At 40.5% G+C, this 13,037-nt stretch overlaps 1 protein-coding gene across 4 annotated transcripts; it reads left to right on the top strand.

Moving 5' to 3' along the window:
- Positions 1-8,753: 8,753 nt before the first annotated feature.
- LOC139195319 (protein root UVB sensitive 5) lies at positions 8,754-12,533 on the top strand. Of its 4 annotated transcripts, none has more exons than XM_070820660.1 (15): positions 8,754-9,144; positions 9,235-9,294; positions 9,404-9,561; positions 9,705-9,764; positions 9,842-9,900; positions 10,112-10,158; positions 10,240-10,318; positions 10,407-10,479; positions 10,667-10,756; positions 10,939-10,998; positions 11,114-11,227; positions 11,334-11,394; positions 11,481-11,599; positions 11,772-11,864; positions 11,955-12,533. In XM_070820660.1, the coding sequence occupies exons 3-15, from the start codon at positions 9,415-9,417 to the stop codon at positions 12,183-12,185; spliced, it is 1,233 nt and encodes a 410-aa protein (XP_070676761.1). In that variant the 5' UTR covers positions 8,754-9,144; positions 9,235-9,294; positions 9,404-9,414; the 3' UTR covers positions 12,186-12,533. The 4 variants fall into 4 exon arrangements, 3 of the variants coding, with proteins under 3 accessions (XP_070676761.1, XP_070676759.1, XP_070676760.1); XR_011580133.1 differs by having other exon boundaries at positions 8,755-9,144; positions 9,664-9,764; positions 11,500-11,599; XM_070820658.1 differs by having other exon boundaries at positions 8,755-9,144; positions 9,664-9,764.
- The last annotated feature ends 504 nt before the right edge of the window (positions 12,534-13,037 follow it).

The raw sequence follows: 13,037 nt of genomic DNA, 5'->3' as shown, positions 1-13,037 counted from the left end.
TCACATGTAGGAGAGAGATTTCCCTAGCTCCTTGGATGCCGCATTAGCATTCCAAGCTAATGATACAAAGTTTTGTGAAAATACATTTAGGGTATGTGTTAGGAGGAATAGCGTGAAACGAGAACTCAAAGTGGCGGTGTCTTACATTAATCACACAACTTCGACAAAAAAAAAAAACAAATTAATCACAGACACCTTGTTGGTATCATAAGTTAAAAACTCCAAATTAAGTTTTTGGTCCAACTTAGAAGCAGGAGTAAGAGTAGGTCGAATGATGGCTATTCACACTAGTTTTTTTCAATCTATTTCTCTCATTTTCTTGCCAATGAGAAAATGGTTGTGCCAATCCCTCCTCTATATTCATTAGATTCACCAATCATCTCAAATATTATTCAAGTAGCATTGTCCTTTCTTATCAAAGTGGTTAATTTTTGGCGTAGTAACATTAGTGTTGGCCTATGGTGTGGAAATCTAGGATGGGGTTTCACGGCATCTTCCCGTAACTCTTGGGATTAATTTATTGCGGCCTATGTGTTGATTTGGTATCCTTCTTGGATCTGTCTCCAAGTTGAGCTGTAAGCAAAAGTTATTTCGATTCTTAGGCTAAGTGGAAGTGTAACAACCTATCCCGGATTTTACGAATCAGAATGGTAGTTTTGTAATTTCATTTTGGTTGGGAGATATTTTGAAATGTTGCTTTTGGTCTTATTTGGTGTGCCTAGTGGAGCCCACCCTCCTTTTTGGTTCCCCAGCTCACTTCCTCTCCTTCTCTCCCTTTTCCTTCCAGTGTACATTCCCTCTCTCTTCCCTCACCTTTCTCTCCCACTTCTCTTAGCCTCAAGAGTCCTCTTTCCTCTGCAACTCCTCATCCTCATCCTCGAGCTCAACAACAACAACCACATACTTTCAAACTGGACGAGGAAACCTCGAGAACCCCAGACCACATGCGATGGAACTCCACAATAACAGTGTCACTGTTCATTTCCTTCCCCGGCGAGCTCCAATGTAGTTTGTGGATTTTTCGACGTTGGTAAGTTCCTAGAAACTCTTGGGATGTGTTTCAAGGTTAGATCGAAGCTTGTTTTAAGTTGTTTAAGCTCGTTGGACGTTGAAATAACTTGGAATAAGCTTTCCCCAGTTTTTCGACGATGTCCACCAATTTCGAGGCATTTTTCAGTCAAATCACGATGAGTTAGCCATCGTGCAAGGTATCATTGTCTTCGTCTCGTCGAGAACTATGATTTTTTTTTAAATCACTCGATTTCGTTGAATATTGAAGAAGTTATGAACATTTAAAGTTTACCTAGTTTCAGGCGAGTTTCCAAGTTTTCCCATTGACCTTAACCATTGACCGTTGACCTTTGAGTTGACTTTTTCAAGTTTCGGCCGGGACCCCTCCTTGACTAATTTCGACGTCCTGATTCCAAATCCGCACTCCGTTTTTCCAAATTCAATCATTATAGTATAGTTTTATTAATTGGACCCTTTATGTGCTTAGGTGTGTTTGTTAGTGGTGTTTCCGTCTTCTCTAGTTTGCACGGCTCTTTGACGATAGAGTAAGGTGAGTGGATCCCTTCCAAAATGCATGATTTTATTACTAGAAATATATACATGAAAAGCATGATTTTATGACTACGTTTTATGAAACGTTTATGAGTAAATCGGATTTTCGCTTTATGAATTATCATGCTTTATCAAATAACTGTTTACTGAGATATTTATGATATGATGTTTGAGCTATTGAGCTCCGATGAGACATATATTTTAGAAATATTATGTTCATAATTTTATGTGCCTACTTAGTGGTTATCCATACTATGAGCCTACATGCAATTAATACTTATATTTGGCTTCGATCGGGTGATATAGTGGCTTCGGTCGGAAGATATTATATTTGGCTTCGATCAGGTGATGCAGTGGCTTCAGTCGATTATGATAACATTACTAAGAACATTATATATGACATATGTTTTATGAAATGTTTTATGGCATGCTAGAGTTTTCGAAAAACCTATTACTTATTATGCTATATTGAGTTTTCTAAACTGGGGGTTAGTACGTTGAAGAATAACTGTTTTAGTATAAACTTGGTACACTCATGTTTTGTTTTGCGCTCCCTCAGGGCTTAGAATCGAGACGTACAATCCCAGCGTCAAGGCACTCCCGCATCGGTAGCATAGTCCTCTCAGTGTAGGACCCATTTCTTTGTTCGTACATTTGTATATTATTCATTCTTCAATGTTCTGGTTTAGCTGTATACTCTGAACACGTTCCACAATTGCTTATTCATTATAGTTAAATTTACAAGTTTTATTTATGTTTGTTCTTTCTTCATTGTTCTCATGCATGTTAATATGGCTTCGTCATTTTCAGGTGTCAGCCAGCACGTGTCTACCCTGGTGTTTAGAAGATATCAGGGTCGGGCATGTTATCAAGCTTCTCCTATGTTTCATCATGAGTGTGGAAGAGGAAGAACTTGATTGCTTGAACATTACCCTTGAGGATAGTCTTAACCCTGGTGAAAGGTTTGATAACACCATACATCTTGTGGGTAGACTCATTGCTAACCATGAACCATCCCAAATTATGGTGAATGAGGTTCTCCGTTCTGCTTGGAATAAGATGGGGGTTCTTCGGGTTCTTCGTCCGAAAGCCAACGTATATGTTTCATGGCTGGGGAAAAGGTTGTCATCAGAAGGCTTTTAGAAGAAAACCCCTAGTTCATCGGGACTACACTTTCTCGATGAAACTATGGTCATCACTTCACTCTCTTGATGACATCGAAGCTAATCGGGCTATTTATTGGGTCCAAGAGCACGACATTCCGAGGAACTACTGCACTATGAAGAACGCTAGAAGCTTGAGGTCCAAAATTGAGGCAATTTTAGAGGTTGAGGACCCTCTGGAGACCGGGTTCAGGGGGTATCTTCGATTGAGAGTTGATTTCAATACCTCTAAACCTCTGCTCACCAATTTCTGCATGTCATGTCCCAAGCTTGGGTCATATACCATCCGGCTACAATATGAATGTCGTAGGATTTTCAGCAACATGTGTGGTCAACTTGGCTACTTAAGTGAATGTTCTCATCTGGCGCACCCTTTGTCGTTAGGCGAGAGCCAGTTCAACCAATCGCTACGTGCTAAAGGTGTTTCTCAGGCGAGCTTACTTATGTTTCCTACTTCGAAGCCTACTGTCAAGTCTAGTGCCAACGAACGCCATTGGAGACGTAAATGGGAAATCGGCGTTGGGGATTTCTATGGCTTGCTAGATGGCGATATGGATATTCTAACAACTGTTTTCCTAGCTCGACAGGCTAGACGAGAATAGTTTGTGGTGGCTGGGTACACCGACAATCTGATGGCTACCAGTCCTGCCAACCCGGCGACTGCTGACACGTTGCCCCTTCCCTATGATTCATTTACTTTGTCGGAGTCAAGAACGTGTCATTTCCCAACCACACGATCCGAGTTGCACCCAGACTATAATCACATGTGGCACCTAGATAGTTATAGAACCCTGTTCTCCAATGACACATTGTCCATTGTTGTTAACAAGCTTTCTTTGGAGAAAAATTAGTGACCCCAATAGGCTCCCTCCATGGACTTTAAAGGATGTGAATGTGCTCATGTTGGCTTCGGATCATGTTTGGGCCAGTCCTATTAAGTTCATTCAGCCCAATACTGTATTCCACCTGGCACAAATTTACTATGCATCAATCACTCTGAACTTAAACAAGCATCCAAGTTGGTTGAGCAATCCAACGGTGGAGATAGAGAGTTGTGTTTGGTCTTTCCTCTAACCAAAAAAGCTCAACTTTCTTTTAACCAAAAAAATGGTCTTCCCATTCACCTTTCAAATTTGAACTTTCGTGGCTCCAAACCTAGAAATGGTGGACATTTTGGTGGTAACTCTCCTCGTCCAAGGGCGAAACATGAAAGTGAGAGTTCAAATTTTGCTACTCTATATGAGGTTACTATTAGCCCATCCAATGAGATGGAAAAGGCTGAGGAACAGGGCTTGCTGGGCAAGAACAAGCATGCGCCCTTCATTTCATTGGCGGTGGTTGACATGGTGCAATGGCGTCGTCAGCCATGAAAACCCTATTTTGGAACTGCAAGAGGCTTAGGAACCCCTGGAAAGTTCAGGCATTGCAAGGTATCATTAAGCAGCAAGATCCCAATATGGTTTTCATGTGTGAAACCAAATCATCAAGTTCTTTAATTTTGTCTATGAAATTCAAGCTGGGATTTGACAAAACTTTTTGTGTCGAGTCTTGAGGCAGTGCGAGAGGCCTTTGCTTACTCTGGAACTCCAACATTGATTTAAGGGTACTTTCCATTTCGGATAATCACATCGATTAGGAGATTAGGAGTATCGATGACCCTCTTCATTGGAGATTCAGTGGTTTTTATGGTAACCCTGTAACGGCTGATTGGTCAATCACTTGGAATCTTCTTCGTTCACTAGCAACCTCTAGCTTCCTTTCTTGGGTTGTGGGAGGAGATTTCAACAAGCTCCTTAGCGCCAATGAGAATGAGGGCGGCCTAACCCGGCCAATCAACCAGATTCTTGATTTCAGGTCGACGGTATCAGATTGCAATATTCAAAACCTTGGTTTTTCTTGGAATCAGTTCACCTAGATAACCATGTATTCAGGAAGTATAAAAGAGCGATTGGATCGGGTTTTGGTATCCTCACATTGGATTTGTTTGTTTAGCAATGCCATGGTACACCATTTAGATCCCACCAAATCTGATTATATTCTTATTATCTTCTCCATGGATGAGGAGTCCGCTTATAGGAGAAAATGTCGACATGGATTTCACTTCAAGAAGGTTTGGGCCTCACATGAGGAGTGTGAGAGTGTTATAAGGGAAACGTGGAATTATCCTATGGCCAAAGTGCCTATGTTCCAGGTTGTCCACAGAATCAAGGCCACTAGGGTTGCCCTTCTTAAATGGCAACATGTGGTTTTTAAGGGGCAACACGAGGAGATAAACGGGATCCGCTCGAAGTTCGATTTTATCCTTGCTCAACCTTTATCGAATGTGGCCTTAGCATAGATGGCATTTTTTATGAAGCGACTGGATGTCTTATTGGGCCAAGAAAAGACTTATTGGTGCTAGAGGTCTATGTCCCTATGGTTGCGACAAAAGGATATGAACACCAGATTCTTTCATCAACGGGCTAAAAATCGCAAGTCCAAAAACTTTATCAAATGGTTGTCTAACAAGAATGGAACATGGCGTTCTGATGATAGAGGCATCAAGACTACGGTCTTAAACTATTTTGAGGATTTATTCATAGCCCATCTGTTGGGGGGTGGCGGGGAAGTTCTCCTGACTAATGACCATCGGGTAACTCCTGATATAAATCTTAGCTTAGAGATGCATGTGTCAGCTGAAGAAATTCAGGTGGCTCTGTTCAATATGCATCTTTCCACGGCACTAGGTCCTGATGGAATGTCTTATTTCTTCTTCCAACGGTTTTGGCCTATCGTCAGACCGGATGTGGCGGCTGCTATCCAATGTCTCTTCTACTCAGGCAGATTACTAAAACAGATAAATTACACCCATGTTTGCCTCATCCCCAAAGTGAAAGCTCTCAAATATGTTACCCAGTTCAGGCATATAAGTCTTTGCAACGTTTTATTTAAGATTGCCTCCAAGGTTATGGCGAATCGGCTAAAGAGGATCCTTACCCACATCATCTCCCATGCACAGAGCACATTCGTTATAGGTAGACTTATCTTGGATAACTCTTTACTAGCTTCAGAGATTTCCCATTTCCTCTCTAAGCGTCGTCGGGGAAAAAATGGTTTCTTATCTTTAAAGTTAGACATTAGCAAGGCATATGACATAATTGAATAGAATTACCTTCGATGTATTCTAATTCATATGGGGTTCTCGCCAAAATGGATTGCCCTAGTGATGGAATTCGTTTGCTCGGTCTTTTATTTGTTTATTGTCAACAGACATTCTAAACGCTACCTCATCCCCTCTCGCGGACTTCGACAGGGTGATCTCATTTCTCCCTATCTATTCTTGCTTTGCGCGGAAAGCATGTCCACTCTTATTGCCAAAAGAGAGGCGGAAGGAAAAATACAAAGGGTTTCTATTTGCTATGTCACCCTAAGTGTGAATCACCTGCTATTCGTAGATGATAGCCTCTTATTTTGTCAGGCTAACGTGGCTGAATGCCATCAGATTTATGAGATTCTCACTTTTTACGAATGTGCATCAGGTTAAAAAGTTAATCTTCAGAAAAGCAAGTTTTGTTTTAGTCGTAATATCAAACGCCCTCTGCAATCTAGGTTAGCTACCCTGTTAGGTGTTCAAGGGGTTGACCGACACACTATGTATTTGGATATGCCGACCTTTGTGGGAAGAAACAAAAGTCATTATTTTGCATACATCAAAAAGCGCCTTTGGAAGATGCTTCAAAATTGGAAAGGGAAGATTTTAAGTGTTGCCGATAAAGAACTACTTATCAAGTTTATTGCGCTTGCCATTCCTTTATATGTAATGAACTTATATCTTCTGCCTAAGTACTATTGCGAGGACTTAAACCGACTAATTGCTTCATTCTAGTGGAACGATGTTGAGGGAGGGAAAAGAATCCATTGACTTTTATGGGATAAGCTCTGCATCCCGAAAGTTGACAACGACTTGGGTCTGCAGAATCTTTATGCATTCAATCTCAACCTACTGGCCAAACAAGGATAAAGGATTCTTTTGGATCCCAACTCTCGGGTTTCGAGGGTTCTAAAGGCTAAGTATTTTCCCAATGTCCTCTTCCTTGAGGCCTTGGTGAATGCAGATGCCTCCTACTCTTGGAAGAGCATCTGTGCAGCTCAGAATATTATATCCCTGGATCCAGGTGGCAAGAGGGTAGTGGAGCTTCACTGATAATAAGGGAGGATCCGTGGATTCCTTTGCCAGCTCGCTTTCAAATTTTTACTCCTAAGCTTGTTGCTTCGCCTCTTCGGACTATAAACGAACTGATTGACCCTATACTAGATCGCAGAAGTCTGGTCTGGTGTTTTCCATGTTCTCTGAGTTGGAAGTCAACATTATTCGGGCTATCCCAGTAAGTTTCCACAGCTCCGCTGAGCTTGGGATTTTCTTCCTCCTCAAATCCTGACTGTAGCTCCATTTTTTGGACCAAGATTTGGCATACCAATGTGCCTCCAAATGTCAGAGTTTGGTTGAGGCGTCTCTACAACAACATCATCCCTACTAAAGTGAACCTCACCAAACGCCATATCACGACTGATCTATTGTGCGTGATGTGCAACCACCCTAAGGAATCAATCCTCCATTTATTGAAAGACTGCCTCTTCGCTAAATGTGCTTGGTTATCTTCTCCCTTCGGCTGTTTATTACAGAGATCCTCCCCCTCATTGTTCCTCTTTTGGGTCATGGAAATCACAGAGCTTATCAAACCAACCCTTTTTAAATCCTTCATGATGATATGTTAGGCTCTTTGGGGCATTAGGAATGAAAAGCTCTGGGATAACAAATGTGATTCACTGGATGTTATTGTGGCTCCAACAACTAAGTGGTGGCAATCTTTTGTGTCAACTAATGAAAGGATGTCTCATAGTTCTTCCTATCAAGCTCCTGCAAAATGTCGCTTCCTTCTATCGGGACATCTTAAACTTAACATCGACGGCTCTTGGAACCGTGAAAAGCACTCTGGGGGTTATGGCTTAATAGTGCGAAATGCGACATGAGGCTTTTTGGCTGCAAAGTGTGGGAGCTTCTTTGATGTTTTCTCACCACTCCAGTCGGAAGCTATGGCTGTTAGAATTGGTTTGATTTGGGCCATCAAAAGGGGTTTTTCTAATATTCTATATGAGTCCGATTCGCTTCAGATTGTCGAAGCTTTGCGGGATCCTTTGGTTAACTTGCGTCTCTTGGACAACTAATCGAAGAAATCAAGTCGCTTACTCTGGCTATGAGCTTCTTCAGATTAGTTGTCCAAGAGACGCAAGTTAACCAAAGGATCCCGCAAAGCTTCGATAATCTGAAGCGAATCGGATTTCTGGGACATGAGCTTCTTCAGATTTCTTCAATTTCTGGGACATGAGCTTCTTCAGATTTCTGGGACATGAGTGATGGGAGGTTCGTCGGATTTCTGGGTTTTGTCAAAATTCGGGGCCTCTTCGTCGGATTTATGGGTTTTGTCATAATCTGGGTTGAACAAAGAATGCTAGATTTACACCCTTTTGCTTGACACCCAAAATCTCAACGGGAAAGCCTCGCCGCCTTCGCCGCTAACACTGATGATAAGTCCTGAAATCGGAGTTCATCCATGTTTAGCGAATCGGTTGATGCTACCCAGCCTTCCTTTCCCCACAACCTAGCCTTCCTTAGGATCAGGTAGAGAGAGATAGAGAGCGAAAATGGAGATAGGGAGTGAGCGGTGGAAGATAACAAAGGTTTCGCAAAAAAAAAATAGGGACAAGGTAAAGAAGAAATGACTCTTAGAGAAAAGAATAGAATAAAAAAATTATAAATATCTTAATAAAAAAAGGTAAAAATACATTCTTTGAAGCTCACAACGGTTTATAAATAATTTATATAAATCTTATAAATGTCATAATAAAAGAAAAGATAAAAAAATTATTATATAATATCAACACTGTTTATTTTCGCAACACAGCAAAATCAATTTTTTTTCAAAGTACAGCAATACCAAATTAGCCCTAAGTCTCTTTATTCAGGGAGCCAAACGAGGTCGTTTTGGAAGGCGGGTAAGTTGGCATAAACTCCGTTATCAATGTCCGTACAGTTTGGGTGGTAGAGGATCGAAGACGATGAGAGATGGAAGATAGATTTGACCGTTAATTCCGTTTTGCTGCAGCGAGCAGTGGAGATTTGGAGAAGAAGAAGAAGACTGACTCTGCAGCTTCTGTAACCTCAAAAACCCTAATTAAACCCCCCCCCTTTTGCAACGTCCTTCAAACAAATCGCAATGCCTTGTGGCGCTGCTGCTCTGCAACTCTCGCTTCCTACTTGCGCTTTCAACAAATCTTCTCGAAAGCCTCTCAATTTCAGACATTGCCGTTTCCGAACCGTCGCCTCCTCCTCCTCTCAAGACGGAGATGTTAACGACGAAAATCGAGCCGGAAACGGCAGGTAAGAGTTCTCTGTTTGGCTCCCGAGAAAAATTTTGCAGGAAAAGAAAAAGAGTAGGATTGGATTGTAAATTCGTGTTTTTTTTTACAGAAATCAACGGCAGACGCATGTGATTTTAGTGGAGAGATATGGAAATGGCACTGCTAAGAGGTCAGATTGCAAATTTGAAATTTGATTAACCTGTTCAAATTTTAAACCCCCAAATGTTGTTTGATTTCTGTGCTGTTTTTATTGAATTGTGGTTTGGTTTCGCGAGCAGGTATGTGGTAGATGATGAATTGCAAGTGCAGACATTTGTCGAGGACGAACTTATTGGTTCGGTATCAGATAGTTCCGGGAGCTCACATTTCAACAACGAAAAATTATCCTGGCTTCCGGATATTGTCAAAGATTTTATCTTTCCTGCAGGCTTCCCGGGTGACTGACATACCTTTAGTTAATAGATTGTATAGAAGAATAGACCGAAACATGATTCACGGTGCTAAATTTTTAACTTTGTGTTTTTCACTTTTCGTGCAGGATCGGTTTCTGATGATTATTTGTTGTACATGTTGTTACAGTTCCCTACCAATGTTACTGCATGGATATGCCATACCTTAGTCACATCTAGTCTCCTAAAGGTTGGTTGGTTAGTTAGTCGATGCATCATTTGTCTTGTGAAATGGAGTTTCACATTTTAATCATGCGCGACTTGCAGGCTGTCGGTGTTGGCTCTTTCTCAGGCAGTACTGCTGCTGCTTCAGCGGCTGCTATAAGGTGGATATTCCTCTTTGTTTTCTGTGTCTTTAATTTTCATGGAATCATACGTGCAAGTTATGTTCAACTTCTAGGATTTGAATCTAGAGATTTGCCTGAGACTTGAAAGCAAAGGACATATCATTTGTTCAGCGTTTTTATGTATAAAGCAACGTTTGTGTATCATTCTTTTTGTTAGACTGAACTGTAGGCTATAAGATTGTTTCTGCAGATGGGTTTCAAAAGATGGAATTGGAGCTGTTGGACGCTTATTTATCGGTCTGCCAATCATAAAGAGAGCTAAATGGAATACAAGGTTATGTGCTGAATTTTGTTAGTGACTATGCTTTCCTTTTTCAGGTGGGCGATTTGGAAATGTTTTTGATGATGATCCAAAGCAGTGGCGCTTGTATGCAGACTTTATTGGCAGTGCTGGAAGGTTCATCTAACAAACTTTCTGTCGGGTTTTTGCATGATTGAAATTAAAATGAATTGTTGGGTCATTAGATTTTTAATATATCATGCAGCATTTTCGATCTTACTACACCGTTGTATCCTGCCTATTTCCTGCCTTTGGCATCTCTCGGAAATCTTGCCAAGGTATAGAACTGCTGTCCTATGTTGCCTACAGCTGATTGGTTGTACAATCACATCTGCAGCACTAGCTTCTGTTCTCTCTATAAGTTTGGTTCCCGAAAAATGCATTTTTATTCTATATCTCCACCATAGCAGCATTCAGCTGATGATTGAGTATTCCAATAATTACATGTTGTTGGCATCTAAACAGGCTGTTGCGAGAGGGCTAAAAGATCCTTCAAACCGTGTAATACAAAATCATTTTGCAGTTGAGGGAAATCTTGGGGAGATAGCAGCAAAGGTCTTTTTTTTTTAAGAGTAACTTCTTCAATCAAACTTCACATAATTAGTTAATAGAAAAAAAAGAAGATAAACACTTCTCGTGATTTGTGTAAAGCAATATTACTGCTCTATATTTTTCCCCTTTCATCGAACTACTTTAAAAGAGAGTGCTCCTCATAATTAACTGATCAAATGTTTCAGGAGGAAGTTTGGGAAGTGGCTGCTCAGTTGCTTGGCTTGGGTTTGGGCATACTGTTCCTCGTAAGTTATTTTGTTTCTGATGATGATCTTTGTTCTCTAGAAAGTAATGTGAACTTAGCAGTAACCAGCTTCTTTTTATTTTATGTATTTAAATTATCTAACATCGTGAATGCAGGATACCCCAGGCCTTGTAAAAGCATACCCAGTGTTGGCAACAACATGGATGTTCATGCGACTACTACATCTTTGGTTACGTTATCAATCACTTTCAGTTCTCCAATTTAACTCGGTAAGACTGTCTCTCTCTTACATGCACTAATAAGGGGAAAACTAGGAGATTTGATATTAGGGTTAGTTCATTTACGAACTATTCTTTCTGTCTTACTTTCTTACAGCTAAATCTTAAGCGTACTCGTCTGCTGGTTAAATCGCATGTATTACATTCTATTGTACCTGGTAAGATATGTACCTTTTTCTAGTCCTCTGCTTATAGAGATGTTATATCATAAACAATGACCCTTCTCTCTGGTGATTTAATTTAGGTGTTGTTGATTGCAATAGGGAAGAAAACATATTAGTGTGGCAAAGATTCATGAAACCACAAATTACATTTGGTGTGCCATTGGAGGAGATGATTTCTGGAGAGAGAGCTGCTACTATGGTAATCCATCTTAATTTCGAACATTATTACTATATAGAGTAGCTAGCACAGAGTAGAAAAACATCCGAAGTACATGCTTAAAAACATCAAAATCTTGCCATTGTGTTTGTCAGTTGTTTGTTATGCAGTCCTTCATTCTTTTATTTTCTTGTCTTTCATCCCTTAATAACAGGTGAAGGCACTTCTGGAATTATACACAAAGGAGAAGTATATTCTTGTAGTGAACCCACAAGTAAGCGAGTTTGAGGTCTTTGTCTCATTCAAGGTATGCATGTAAATTGCTGGTAAGGGTTTGTAGAAGATTGCTGTTCTCAGGTTCTCATCCACCTTGATATAAAGAATAAAATTAATGCAGGTTGGAGCTACGAGTATCTCAGTCTTACGAAGTGTGTGGCAGGCTTATTGGCTCCATGCCAACTGGAATAGCTTAGGTAATGCGTTTGACCAACTTACAGAAAGCCGGTTGAAGATGGAAGACCGGTTCGAGGACTTCATCCAGCAGCTAAATGGAAGTGGATGGGATACACATCAAATGAATCTGAAGGTCCCCAAGGAAATCTCCCTTGATGAATTGAACCCCGCTTGAGTTTTATATACCGGCATCAAAATAGGCATGTAGGTTTCACAGATGACAGAACAAGCACCAAGATTGATGAGGTTTGGATTCATTTGATGTCTAGTTCTTCCCTGAAGTAAATTGTACCAAGGTGAGGTCTCGTTCGATTCCTGACATTGTGAACCATACGATGGTGGTCAAGGTGAGGGTGAAATGCCTCTGTGAGTCTTCACATCCCCTAGAAGGATGGACTGCCATGACGAAGCCACATGTGATCCTTTTTGGTTAAAAAAAAAAAAAAAACAATTTTGTACCACTTTAGAACAGCCAAACTTTTTCCATAAAACATTTAAGTAAGCAACATGCCACATCAACCTATACTATATCATTTTATCTACTTAAATTGGCCATACTATTAGGGATATGGTCTTAGAAGTTACAACTCCATTTGATGTTAACCTAGTAATAAGGATCTTGCACGGCAAGGTTTCAACTTGGATCGTTTTAGAAGTTTCTGCCTGTTGCCCACACTCTAGCTTTGGATTTTCTTAATAAACAGCTTACTACTCACTACTCATCCAATCAGTAGCAAAGTAAAAGATTTAAGAATTAAACCACATGTTTCTTACCCTATAGTATTATATAATTTGACTAAAAAAGCTATGGTAAAGAGTTTGTAGCTCAAACGGTAAAAGTGTTTACTTCAGCACTTGACGTCCTACATTTGTAGGTCTCGCCCTCAATATCTTTGGTATTAAAAATGAGTAGATTGCCGTTTAACTTCTGAACTATTATCCTAGTCGGAATTGAACCTTGAACTATTTGAAATAAGCCAATTAACCCCTAACCGTCAAATTCGATGAAGTTTCATTCACTTTGCCA

This window comes from Malus domestica, chromosome 04 (assembly GCF_042453785.1).
Source record: "Malus domestica chromosome 04, GDT2T_hap1".
In the NCBI taxonomy this organism is placed as follows: Eukaryota; Viridiplantae; Streptophyta; class Magnoliopsida; order Rosales; family Rosaceae; genus Malus; species Malus domestica.
Note: the sequence above shows the minus strand (reverse complement) of the source record. Positions and strands in the feature narration are given on the sequence as shown.

What these genes read in the sequence shown, in the direction of transcription:
- LOC139195319 (XM_070820658.1), top strand. Translation starts at nt 8,981, where the DNA reads ATGCCTTGTGGCGCTGCTGCTCTGCAACTCTCGCTTCCTACTTGCGCT. An exon ending in CTTTCCTGCAGGCTTCCCGG is followed by an intron (nt 9,562 to 9,663) that starts GTGACTGACATA and finishes CTTTTCGTGCAG; the next exon opens with GATCGGTTTCTGATGATTAT. An exon ending in TTGGGGAGATAGCAGCAAAG is followed by an intron (nt 10,757 to 10,938) that starts GTCTTTTTTTTT and finishes CAAATGTTTCAG; the next exon opens with GAGGAAGTTTGGGAAGTGGC.